Source organism: Hesperophylax consimilis, chromosome 10 (genome assembly GCF_061612785.1).
Source record: "Hesperophylax consimilis isolate HC1 chromosome 10, BYU_Hcon_1.0, whole genome shotgun sequence".
Lineage (NCBI taxonomy): Eukaryota > Metazoa > Arthropoda > Insecta > Trichoptera > Limnephilidae > Hesperophylax > Hesperophylax consimilis.
In genome coordinates, this window is record NC_142845.1 from 25,566,021 (window position 1) to 25,579,770 (window position 13,750).

A 13,750-nucleotide genomic window follows, 5' to 3' on the forward strand; every position below is an offset into this window, starting at 1 on the left:
GAAAAAATAAAAATTCGTCTTAATGTTGTAGAGCATAACATGCAAAAAGCGTATTTAAATAAAATAATTAAGTTACCTATATTCTGGCAACTAATGCATGCTATGTTATCTATATTCTGTTATTGTATGCTATGTTACCTATATTCTGCTAACTATTATATGTTATGTAACTTATATTTATATTGTAATTTTTCAAATAAGATGTACAGAATTGTTTGTAAAAGTTCTTTGGGCGTTGAAATAAAACAAATGAATAAAGGTGTAGGTACATCTAAAAATAATCTGTGTGACATAGTAAGATAATCCAAAAAAACCCGAACAAAATTAGCATTATCATTTTTGAGTGCAATTAAAAACGCTAGTTTATTTTATCTGATCCAATTTACTGGGATAAAACGACGCTCTAGAACACTGAAATTTATATATGTCGATACCCAGTGATAACCTTAACTTGTATTAGTATATCCCTGGCAATCACGATAGCAATTATTATTACCTCTGATTCGAACTAATATTATCAGTAAATCAATCAAAAACACTTTTTAATGTAAATACCGCACAAGAGTCCCAACTGCTCCCAAACTTCTGGTGCCAGTGAGACCATGGCACGGTATAAAATGAGGCTGAAGAAAGTGTGGAGGAAAATGAAATGGGGAAGCGGAAGATGGGAAAGTACCTGGCTATTCACAACTGCACACCAAACACGGCTAAAGCCATTTCAATTTTGAATTTTCGTATTGACATATTTGTTTTTTGCAAAATTATGTTTTTCTAAATTGTACCGTCCTGCCAGATAAAGCTTTAATATATATTTTTAAAAATAGCATATAATGTACCACAAGTAGTCCACGCAGAATTGCTCGGAGAAATGATTTATTTTTGTTTTATTCACGTAGCAATGTTCGAGAATTATGAAGAAGCTTAGTGCTAAATCACTATTTTGATTTCTTTATAACGAATCAGTGTACATTATGAAAAGCAAAAAATATGCTTTACATAAATTGAAGGTTTTACTATCGTTTCCCTCGAGTAGAATACAAATAAAAAATCAAAATTACTAAATAAAAAATATAAATGTACAATGTAAAAAAAAAAATTTCAATAGAAATATATGATCGCGTAAATGAAACAACTTAAAAACATAAATTATTATGGTTAAAATTATCTGTTACAGTTTCCCTTGATTAACTTGTTTGCTTTCTTATAAAATTATTTACAAAATAAATAAAAACCACTTTTGTGCTTGAAATCGAACGTTTGTCAATCGATTGTAATGACCATTACCTACATTCGTGACAAAATATGGCATACCAAGAATATACACATTTTTGGCTTGTAGCTTCCACTTAAAAATAATTTAAATTAACTTCCCGGAAACTGCGGAGAGTCAACTGATGATGATGAATTATAATTAAAAAAAAAGATATATATTTTTGTTGGGGTTGTCCTGTTTCCATTTTCGTTTTTTTTTCGGTTGAATCGTCGATTTCGTAATATTTTTATAAGAATTTGTATCACTCTTGTAAACATAAACAACTGAGGGTGGGAAGTAAAGGGAAATAAAATGAGTTGAGAATTTTTTAAAGGTATTTACGCTCACAGAATTACATTATTAGTCGAGAAGTACCTACTCGTTAAATATGTTTTTTTTTATTTACCCCACACATAGGCCATGAGAAAAACAATTTCCTTTAGGGCCTATGTCATCCTTTGGGATGCTGTGTACAGGTTCTTGAAGGAGAGGTAGTTCTGGGAAGGTAATATGTATGAACACCCCTGCTAAATCACCGAACGTATCTAACCATTTGGGTGACTATGGCGGAGGTGTTGGTTATCCAATAAATGGTTCCCGGGGTGGCGGTACCGGTACGGTATTTAGCAGAGACGCCCGGGTTCATCGGGTGAAGTGTGTTCAGGGTGCGCCTGCCCATCAGCTGTGTGGGGTGCCAGATCGGGAGGGGCTGGTTGGAGGAGAACCTTTGACATCTCCAACTGGTCTGTTCACCCATCGTCCCCTGATCCCTAGATTCTACCCAACCCTCATACCTTTTACATTCTCACAACTACCTCTCCCTCCTTTCCTTAAAAATACCCTCCACACAGCATTCCAAAGGATGACATACGCCATAGTGAATTATTTTCCTCAGAGCCTCCTGTGTGGGGTTAATGTAGAAAAAATAACGGACTCGCTTGAGACATTCGTCTACAAAAAAGCATTTTGTGATGGTTGATATGTGATCTTTATATTAAAAACTTGGCACTATTTAATTACTTTATTTAGACTTGTTATACAGAAGACATTTTAGAGATGCGAGCTTGCTCGCTGACGATACACACACATATATTCACTATAGACACTTAACAATAATAACAGTGATGGCATTAACATAGTGATCTTATAGTTGACAGTGGTCGTAGTCAAATCGACAAAAGATTTTTTATTTTATTTTATAAATTTTAATAAATTACAATTTAAGTGACTCTAGGCTCATGCTCGTATAATGATAGTCGTACATGATTTATGTAAGAATAACAATAATAATAATAACTGAAAATGAAATTGTTATGGTAAAACAAAAATTTTAAAAATGCATATTATTAAAGAAACCTAAATAAATGATAGAGTAAAACTTTTTTTTAAACAGTGTTAGGAACTCATAAAATCTTTAAAGAAGGCCAGTCCCTTTCAAATGGCCAAAGTTGAACACGGATAGTAAAAATGAATATAGAATTAATTGACTTTACATCGGTGTTTAAGGCATTGTATATTTTAGGAGCGATGAACCAGATTTGTCGCTGAGCGAATGTGATTCTAGTTTTAGGGAGCACGCATCCCAGGTTTGATGAAAATCAGATGTATGTAGCATAAGATTGTCTTAGTAAATACCTGGCGAATATCTAAGACCCTTATTTTAGCAAATAGTTCGTTTGAGGGATGGGCAAGTTGGCATTTAAATAAATCTCAAAATTAGTTTTTGTATTGTAACAACTGGATCGATAAGAGATTCAGCACAGCCACCCCATCCCACAATACCAAATGTTGCTACGGATTGGGAAATGGCAAAATAGACGCTATGTTGGTCCTAAGAGAGCAGACTATATGGCACAGCTTACACAGTCTTTTTACTATTTCATTTATATGAGCATCCCCGTTGGCCGTCTATGATTATTCCCAAATATTTAATTTCCTTCGATAATTTTAGGGTGGAACATGTGCAATGGATATTATGTGAGGTTTCATGAGTGTTTAGATTGAGTGAACACGAGTAGAGAATTGGTTTAGGACAGTTATTGAAAGTTTTATGTTTTTTAGTATAGAAAATGTCATGTTTTGAGTTTTCTCGATATTAAGTGTGAGGAGATTTGTGTCTAGCCAATGCTTTTCTTTTATTAGGCCATTATTATTTTTACGAGTTACTGATTGCCATTATTCACATTCAAATATTAATACTGCATCATCTGCAAATGATAACATCTTAGTTAGATTAGTTCAAGGAATTAAAAAAATGATTAGTCTAAATATTAATTTAGGTGATATTGGATTTCATGTAATGTAAATGATAAGTTAAAATATTACGAGTGTGAAATATTTTATCATCAGCCCAGATTTTCCATTTAGATTGCTTTGATTAAATTTGTTTTTGAGTATTATTTATCTAGCAAAATAGACCTTCGACGAAAACAATTTAATTAGATACGATCAAAATTCCTTTTAAAAAGTAACTTGTTTTTTTCATTTTGCGTTAAATTCGGTGATTCACAAAACGATGCACATGTAATAAAGATAAAATGGATTATTATTGATGATACCTTTGAGACGTACCTACCCGCCGCACACCAGTATTCTACACGCCTTATTACAAAATAATTGTTATTTTTTAAAATTAAAATAAAGACAAACATTAACCTGACAATATTCGAAAATCTCCTCCTACTATCACAATAAGCGGAAAATGTTACCTGTGTCGTGATGGAGGACTTAGCCAGCAGATTAATTGAACACAGTATGCCTGGTTGGAATCCAGACACGATGCTAACTCAGCCACTGATCAGTCGATGCAGTAACATATTCGCCAATCAACCGTGCTCTGGAATAATATTTTCCTAAACTCCACCAATCGACATTTTTTCAGACGCACCGACAACATTTAAAAAAGCATAATGGCAATGTTATAAACTGTTCATGGCACATACAACATATCGGTTCACTTCTATTATCACGAAAAATATTATGGCTTAAAGAACATTCTGTTCATATAGATCAACAAACACTGATTCTGAATGTATAAGTATTATTATATAATTCATTTTACGTAGAATTAATAAATCATCATTTAAAAACAATTAAAACCGTAAAGGATATAAACGCCCTGTGATGTATTTATTAATTTCTATTCTCTTAAATACAGTTTACATAATAAGAACAGGTTATTGTAAACAGTAGTGTTTTGTGAACACAAGGGCCTTTTTGATTGTTAATTCAATTATAACGGGTAATGATTTTTTGTAACTATTTGATGAGACAGGGAATGGGATATGTAATCAAAAAGATGAAGTAGATTTTGCCATCTCATTAATCTTTACCAGGGAGCTTTAGGTTCATAACAATGTTTTCTTAAGCCCCGGATTCTACCCAATTAAAATATATTTCTAAACACTTAAATTTTTTAAGTTCCTATAAAATATATATGTTATTTTTGAATATAATATCTATACATTTGTAAAACCGAAACGGTTAATATACACGGTGTCCGGAAACTCGTAGTACAAGCGGGAAACTGGAGAATCTACACCACATGGGGAACCCAAAAAAACATAAAGTTTTTTGATTTGAGCATTTTCAAAAAAAAAAAAAAAACCAAAAAAAAATATTTTTCGGCTATTTTAGGGTTAAAGTTTTTTCTGGTGTTTAGGGTTGAATAACAGATGTTTTAACCCTGCAGAGCAGAAATATTTTATGATTACACCGGGTTAAATGAAGGGTGATTTCAAAATAATGCTTCAAATCCGAGTTTCTTCATTTGTTTTACTTTCAAATAGTTTTAATTAGTTGGGTACTTTGATCTTCAGTAATAATTTATAAGAATTTGATTAAAAAAAAAAAAATTAAAAAAAAAAAAATCATCTTCAAACTCGATTTACTCGATAACGAAAGCTCAAATAAAAAAAAAAATAATACAAAATCGACTCCAAATGTGATGTAGATTCACCAGTTTCCCGCTTGTACTACGAGTTTCCGGACACCCTGTATATACGGTAATATTATAGTCGCAAAGTAAGCTCCGAAAATGATTAAAATATTATTACTGTTATTTAACACGTAATATGAAATATATCATAAGAAAAAATTCACAGTGTATATTTAAATGCAACTGTCGAGAGATTTTTGCTGTATTTAAAACGAGTCGTGTTTTATTATATATTGTCACCATTTTCGCTTAAATATTATAGTTTTTTTAATGTTAGCGCGCTCCTTCTAACTTTCGTATTTACATATCTCCATTTCAAACCATCTTTGAACGCTTACTACGGAGCCTTAAGGTTCGTCTACAATTAAATACTTGACATATCATTTTAGTATTTTACGTATTCCGGCGCAAATACATAAGTTACCATTAATAATTGACTGAATAATTGTTATTTCTATAGTTTAAAAGTCCATAAAAATTGAAGACCCACTTGGTTACAGACGTTTTGTTTGGCATCTTGGCCTGTCAAGAGTTAATTACACAAACTGATTGCGTATGCAAGTCAATAGTAATTCTCCCATGAAACGAGATCCCTGTGGCATATATTTAGCATTCGGAATGAATGAAGGCTGATGAAAGCGTATTGAGTAATGAGTAAGAATGAATGAAGGCTGGTGAAAGCGTAACGAGTAATGAGTAAGAATGAATGAAGGCTGATGAAAGCGTAATTAGTAATGAGTAAGAACGAATGAAGGCTGATGAAAGCGTAATGAGTAATGAGTAAGAATGAATGAAGGCTGATGAAAGCGTAATGAGTAAGGGGTAAGATTGATGGGTCACTTGGATGGTTTGAGTATGTAGAGCGAATGAATGAAGACATGGCACGATCAAGTTAATCACATAGTTGAGTCGAACCATGTCAAGAGTCAGAAAAACAGAAGGGTAAATATGAGACGGCGTAGGATGAGAACGAGTGTGTTTGGCGGTCCATCAGATCATTGTTAGATGGTTGATTAATTAGTCCTTGGCCAGCTGAGATGGCCTTGTAGGTTGATAAGTCGGCGGATTTCGAAATTTTCTCCAAGCATACCCAATTTCTACCGATTTATAATAAGTTTTTGGTCAACTAAAGAGTTGACTAGAATCTTATTTTTGAAGATAACGTCTAAATATTTGTTCTGCCGAAACGTTATTTATATGAAATTCCCTCGATAGAAAAAAAATCGCAAATTAAACTCCAGAAATCATTTAACGCTAGTTTTGTTCTCTTACTTAATTTAATATGTTATAGGCATGAACAAAATTCACAGTGATATGCCTACCTAATATAGATCAGATAAAAAAATATAGGATCAGACCTATAAAAACTGTTTCAAAGTTCAAAATCTCCTTCTTACCTCCCTTTTCGGTTATGGTTTCATTATATAATGTGGAAAATTAACCCTTCAGTACTTCTATCACATTTGTTCAGTTTGAAATGTTTTCTGTGTATTTCAAATGCGCTATATACAGGGTGTATCGGCACGTACCCGACAAACTTTAACCAGCTATTCCTTAGCATATTTGGAGTAAAAAATCTTATGTGCACTTTGCTGTCCGGTAACGTTTTTTTTTAATAAAAAATTTATTATTCATATTTTCACCACATGTCACCACTGTTTTATCCTTTGTCAAAGTTTGAAAACCCATCTGGCAAATATTTTATTCGAATTCCGTTGAATAATGCACGTGCGTACCTATATTGGCGCACTTCTACAATCACAACGAAATGGCACGGCACCATTCGTCTCATTTTTAACTATTATTATTTAGTGTGTACGAAAGAGCGAGGACACTTTTTGACATACTTGCTTATAACAGCTGTTGAACACGAAACGCAATGCCAATGACAATGATGTAGTGTGGACATTTTAAATTTTTTTGTTTTTAATTGAAAAAAAAATGCTACCGGACAGCAAAGTGCCCATAACATTTTTTACTCCAAATGTGCTAAGGAATAGCTGGTTAAAGTTTGTCGGGTTAGTGCCGATACACCCTGTATATTATACATATCTTTTTTTTTAATTTCTGTAAAAACAAGTAATTTTTTAGAAAGTAAATAAAATTATCTTTCCGGTGTATGCATTAAAATAAACATTGCTATTTCAAAATGATAAAATTTTAATATCAAACTTGAAAAATGTTATCAAAAACGCTAACCTCATTTTTACTAATTTTTTTACTCCAATTATAGAAAAATTGAACCAACTCGTTATTTCGAAAACACATTCGCTTTGGAATTCGTGAGAAAACTGTGACTTCAATTTTATCTCGTTCATATAATAAAAAATAGGAAATATTTTTTAAAGTTAAATCGATTTTTACGAATTATTCTTTTATTTTTATATTTAGGATTTTATTAATTTAATTCCAGTATAAATAATAAAAAAATCCTAAAAATAAAAAGTATAAATATTTCAGACAAAATGGAAAGAGCTATTATTTCTCTTCCTAACGCCAAAAATTTATGTATTTCCGCCTGATAGAAAAAAATATTAAATATGGACGCCCGGTAATCTCAAAACATTTAAATATTTGTGCCTGATTAGAAAATGGGATTTTATTAAACTTACGTCAACATCTTGCGTCAAAGCATGCGTGCTGTGGTCTATATTTTACAGAGATTCAAGGCTAGATTTAAAGATAAGTATGTAGTATAAAATGTACGATAATACTTTCAAATAGATAATGTTTACGTTTATCATTCATCACTTAATTACTGATAACAATTTCTGTTGTAAATTTAATTGAATGAACATGTCCAATGTAAGTGTATAGATAGGTACGTAATATATATTTTTGGATAATTAAATAACTTGTAACTTTGTTTCAGATATTTTCAATATTGAAGTTGAATTAATCCATTAATTTTGCTTGCTGGAATCACTAGTTGCAGTATTTTTCATCTATATTTTTTAGTTGTAAATATGGACGTGAATTTATTGTTTAAATCAGGCTTTCCAGAGGTTCCCATTTGTGGACTCGGTCCAAAATTTCACCACGCACATTTGTTTTTCCTTTCTGTTCAGTACCAACTCATATTTAAAGAATTTACGATCACAAAATTAAATACTCGGTTCCAATTATAACACTCAATTTTCAAGTGTATAGTGATTTTTTTAATGAAGTGGCATCATTCATAAACACAACAAAAATTGCAAAAATACATGTTATTGATTCCGGTATGTGTAAAAAATTGGTCAACATTCGTTAATAATTACTTAAATTAATAAAAAAACAATATAAATTACACCAAAAAAAACATTAGTATGCTTATTAATTATTTATCCCACGACAGATGTTTTGGATATGTGCTCAGGATGCACAGAAAAAAAAATATGTAGAAATCCTATCTACAATTCCAGAGAGAAAATGTTTTTAAGCTACTTCTAATTCTAGTACTTACTGACTTTTCTCTAGCACAACTCGTTTTGAAAATGGGAGTAATTCGATACCGTAAGTATATAACTGATTAAAATCCGAGCAATTAATTCAGGCTTATGGACCAACTCAACGATGAGGTATTTACTTGATAGCTGCAGAGAAGATGGGGATAATGATGTAGTCCTTGTGCTGAGTAACCACTTGACTAGGCGGCTAACTTTGGCTAAGAAGGTTTAAAAAAAGAATCGTCAATGATAAAGTGACTCTTCTTTGGACAAATCGTAGTTACAATTCCTTATTTGAAATTAATAAGGATTTAATTATTCATATTTTTTATCCGAGCTTCACTCAACTCATTTTCAAAATGAATGGATCTGACAGAGTTCAATATTCGTTTATCTGATTCTTTCTTTCTCATACTTTTTTAATACTGTTATAGATATTTTAAAGCTTGCAATAGAAATGAACTGCAAGCAGAAAAAGTTGCATCGATTTGAAAAATCAGGCAAAATATATGACGCCAGAACTTACAAGATTAATTAGTGAGACGAGAAAACACAACTGTCATACGCTTTTATTTCAATCATGCTGTCTCATTCATACTAGGTTTGTCTCTTTTGTATCTTTTTAAATAAATCTGTTTTGAATTTGGATTTTGTTTTCTTCAAATGAATGCCTGAATAATTTAGTTTTTTATTTTTATTTTCCAGATTCTTATTTGCCATGAAGTTGTTAATCATTTTTAAATTTACTAAATTTAAAGTTATTTTTTCATACCAATAGAACGGCTTCATATGCGCCTCAAAAATTTTACCTCATGTGGGTGTTTAACATTTTAATGTTACCTGGCTATTATATACTCGTAGACTTGAGGCCTTGTATTTTCTCGGTAAGTTGCATGAAATACTTCTTTGGAAACGAGGTCTACTGTTCACAGAACTACTGTTATATATCAAATAGAGGGGGGGATGTTACAATGGAGCCATCAGTGTATCTAGCAGGGTCGATCGATAATATCGGTAACTTGTCATCGTTCACAAGCACGACTGCAGATCGCCAACGAACAGATAACGGTTCACAACGACTAAGTAGTCTTAATTTATTCAACTTGAACTGGCAGGTCTGAAGTTACAGACTTTATCGATAAAACTTTTATCGATAGTTAAACATAACATTAACATAAAATATAAACTAGAACAATAATACATGTAAGAGAAATCACTAAAGCTACATTAGCAACGCTATAATATTTTTGTGAAATTAAAAAAAGTGCTGGTATAGATTACGCTTAATTCTATAAATGGTGTAATTAAACATATCAATAGCACCCCCAAGCTTGTTGCCTATATCATGCATCCTATTGGTTGGTGAATGTGTCTTTTAGTTGGTTGTGTATGTATTACAGAAGAATGTAACATTTTGTCTTGTGTTCCTAGTCGGCACATTGAATTTTATAGTGGCGACGATGTTAATTCATGTTAGATACCCATTGAAAGCGTCTTGCGTAAGCGTTGGTTTCAGAATTACAACGTTTCTGAATAAATATGATATAAAAAACTAAACTATTAACCTAAACAGGTTGGTAACACCTGTCAGATATTGATTAACAGAAAATCTATATAAAGGCTACGACTCCTAGCGCGAGCAGTAAGATTGTTTATCATAATAAAATAAAATGTGCCGAACGATTTGTTTACTTCTGTTAATCTTTTCAGTGTCCGTTGTAGTAAGTATTTTCCAGATATTTGATAATGAACAAACGATATGCTCTCATCAAAAAACCTATTCGAGTATTGAGTATATCAGCTTGAATATTATTCCAAACATTGCAAATAGATCTCCAAAAAATGTAATCTTTCGCAAAAAGTGGTGATAAATAAATCTTTGCTTTTTGCAGAAAATTAGTTATGAACCAAAACTCTACAAAGTAGAACCTAAACGTGTAAAAATAATGACAGTGCTATCTCACATAATTCCAAAGATATTTAGATAGATACATAATATTTACAAATTTTCCAAGATTTTCTGTTTTATAACTTCGACAATATCTTGACTTGAAGCCATCGTTTTGAATTTATAAATGTTATTTTCAGGTTTCGGACTATGCGGATTATTCGAGCCTCGTTTCAAAGGCAAACATCAAGGATGGTGGAACGTACATGTATAATGTTCGAACGAATAATTTCGATCGCGTTATAGATGCAACCAACTGCACCAAGCCAGGCCAGATCTGCAATGGCTGCTATGAAGTTTGGTCCTGCTTACCCGTCGGGAACGGATGGATCATCGAAAGATTGGAAGACTGCGACAAAGACAAAGGGTTAACTTGTCTGGAATCAACAGGACTCTGTACATTAGATCATAACCCAAACCCAGCATGTTATGCAAACGTCAATGGATACAAATTTGTATGCCGCCAGAAGGGTCTCTTTCCCGATGCAATAGACTGTCAAAAGTATCACCTCTGTATACCGGATATTTCAGATGATTCAACGTTGGAGGATTCTGTCATACTGACTTGTGAACCAGGTTATTACTACAACACCAAAACTGGAGTGTGTAGCAAAAAGCTGACTTCTAGTGGAAATTGCCCTTCTCCCGCTCCTCTATGTGTTACTCCTGGTCAATCTGGAAACATCGTAGGGAATTACGCTTTGTATTACATCTGCATGAAGTCAGAAACGACGGCTTCATACTTCCCGCAAATGTTTGTATGTGGAGGGAATAAAGAATACAACACGACTCAGAAGATTTGCGTGGACTACACTCCCAAACTCGCGGCAGGCACAGACGGAAAGTGTAGAGAGAAGGGTTTCTTTTACGACCCTACCACCTGTTTCTATTACTACGACTGCTCCGCTGCGGGTGTAACCCCAATCAGAAGAAGTTGCCTCAGTAGGATGCACTTCAATTTCAAGAAGCGCGTCTGTGAAGAGTTCACCTGCGAAGATTTGACGAACACGCATAATGGAGTCTCCGCTGAATACACTTGTAGCAATAGTGTTGTATGATTTTGGATATAAAGTATTTTAAACACTAAATTGAAATTTTTCCAACTAACTAAAACATATAACATATTTTTAATTAAAAAATAAAATTTTTAAACCTGTGTTTTATTTTAAATTTCAATTACCTAATTATATAATTATCATTATTACTTACTACGTAACTACTTAATAAATGAAATAGAATATTTTTTTACTATTTTTAAACTTCGTTTATGTTGAATAAAAATATAAATATAATGCTTCTTCAAATGCCGGCTGAAAGTACTAGCATATACATTTTATAGTTAGGGGGTTTTTCACTATCTCTGATTATGTTCTGACCAAGCACTAATCCGCGGATTAGTCATTTTTTCGTTTTCACTATATCTGAATAACGCTAACGCTCGGGTTAAAGTTAGATTTGACTAATCAGTGCTCGAACTTCACGTTAGGCGCTATTCCTCGAATCAAAGATGGCGTCAAAACATTCCAAGTTTAACAGCTGAGAAGTGAGTCGAATTTTGTAGAATGAATTTGAATGCTTGTATGATCCATCCTGAATTATTTGATTGTGTTCAAAATAAGAAACAATGTATTAATTCGACACGAATCTATCTAAAATGACCTGATAATCAACATAACATAACCAAAAAAATGCACACTTCGCGGTGTGCGGACTGTGACGCATGATAGCCGTGGCAGTAGATGGAGAAACGGCAAACATTTTGCGATGTTGCCAGACTATTTCGAGTGTTATCTATCCGGAAGTTCGAAACAATGGTGAAACGGTCGCCGTTGAATAACGAAGTTATTCTGAACTTTAAAGCCAGCCAACGGATAGCTATTCAGATATTTAGCCCGACATAGTGAAATACCCCCTTATGATGATAACTTTATGACTACAGCCAGTTTATTGCTTCATAAACGCAAAACACTAACCTATCTGCTTCATTCGATATAGGATATTTGGACGATGAAACTTTCGATGGAATCCTTGTTACTGGTTTCTTCAGTTATAAGGACTTTGAACCTTTCGTATCAAACTCAAAACGTGCTTTTGGTGACCCCAGATGTCAGATTCGAGTGAAAGTAGTATTTAAGTAAAACAACATTTGATTTAGAAATAATAATTTGGTCCAAGACTGACAAATTTTGTAAATTGAGTTGTTCAAAGTCAAAAACTGGGTAGTTGTGTCCAAAAGGTTGGAGATATGAAAGAAAGGTGTTTCGATTCATACAAAACCAAAGTCATCTTTCCAACTATTATTGCCTGGTTACTACATATTTTTCACAGTTAAAGTACAAATAATATTTTATTAATCAGAAAAACGTGCAAAACGAAATAAGATTAAGGCGTGACCGAGAATCTAATTTGGAAACTTCGTCAGAACATTACGTTTTATTTTGTTTAACCTTTTATACAATGGAATTTGAGTAGACCAAGGGTAGAAACTTCTAGGCACCAGTATACTGGAGTATACGAGTAGGTATGTAATATGCACAATGTAACGAAATTATTTTTTGACAAAACAAAAATTATTAGGAACCTGGTGACAAATAAACTGACAATTGTATTGAAATTTTTCAAATTGCGTTTATATTTTTAATTCAAATTTGTTATTTATAAAATTATTTTAAAGCCTTCAATGATATGCGAGGTCACGTGATAATGCCTGTGTTTTGATAAAAGAGTACTAATTTCGGTTGTGACTCCGTCTGTCTGTCAAAATCATAATTTTCAAAAGTTTTTTAGTGAATTAGGACAAGACATAAAATATTATATTAGCCTTTTAATATAATAATATTTGTAACGGTATTTTAAATGGCACACAAAATTGGAAGTGTTTTTCCGAGAATTTAAACCATCTGTGAATGTTCACAGGTGTGCGCTAAATAAATAATAATCAAATGGTCTAATATCTCTCCATTATTAATTACCGATATCTGGCTTCTACCTGTCATTAATTGGGTTCTGGTTATGACTCTAAATCAGTAAGATAAAATATGTTTTTACAATAATACCGTCAGTATGAAATTGTTTTTCGTTATTTTCGTGAGATAAGGATTTATTATCTACGATCTTTAAAACCGGGCATTCGTGTGATTTTGGAGATGGATAAGTAAAACATATCAATAAAGAATCGTGTCGAG

General features: G+C 32.5%; 1 protein-coding gene across 1 annotated transcript; it reads left to right on the forward strand.

Annotated features, from left to right (window-relative positions):
* The first annotated feature begins 10,249 nt into the window (after positions 1-10,249).
* LOC149420518 (uncharacterized) lies at positions 10,250-11,691 on the forward strand. Its single transcript, XM_089636185.1, has 2 exons — positions 10,250-10,338; positions 10,706-11,691. Exons 1-2 carry the CDS (start codon positions 10,288-10,290, stop codon positions 11,621-11,623), a joined length of 969 nt encoding a protein of 322 aa, XP_089492311.1. The 5' UTR covers positions 10,250-10,287; the 3' UTR covers positions 11,624-11,691.
* Positions 11,692-13,750: the final 2,059 nt, after the last annotated feature.

What these genes read in the sequence shown, in the direction of transcription:
- LOC149420518 (XM_089636185.1), top strand. Translation starts at nt 10,288, where the DNA reads ATGTGCCGAACGATTTGTTTACTTCTGTTAATCTTTTCAGTGTCCGTT. An exon ending in TCTTTTCAGTGTCCGTTGTA is followed by an intron (nt 10,339 to 10,705) that starts GTAAGTATTTTC and finishes TGTTATTTTCAG; the next exon opens with GTTTCGGACTATGCGGATTA.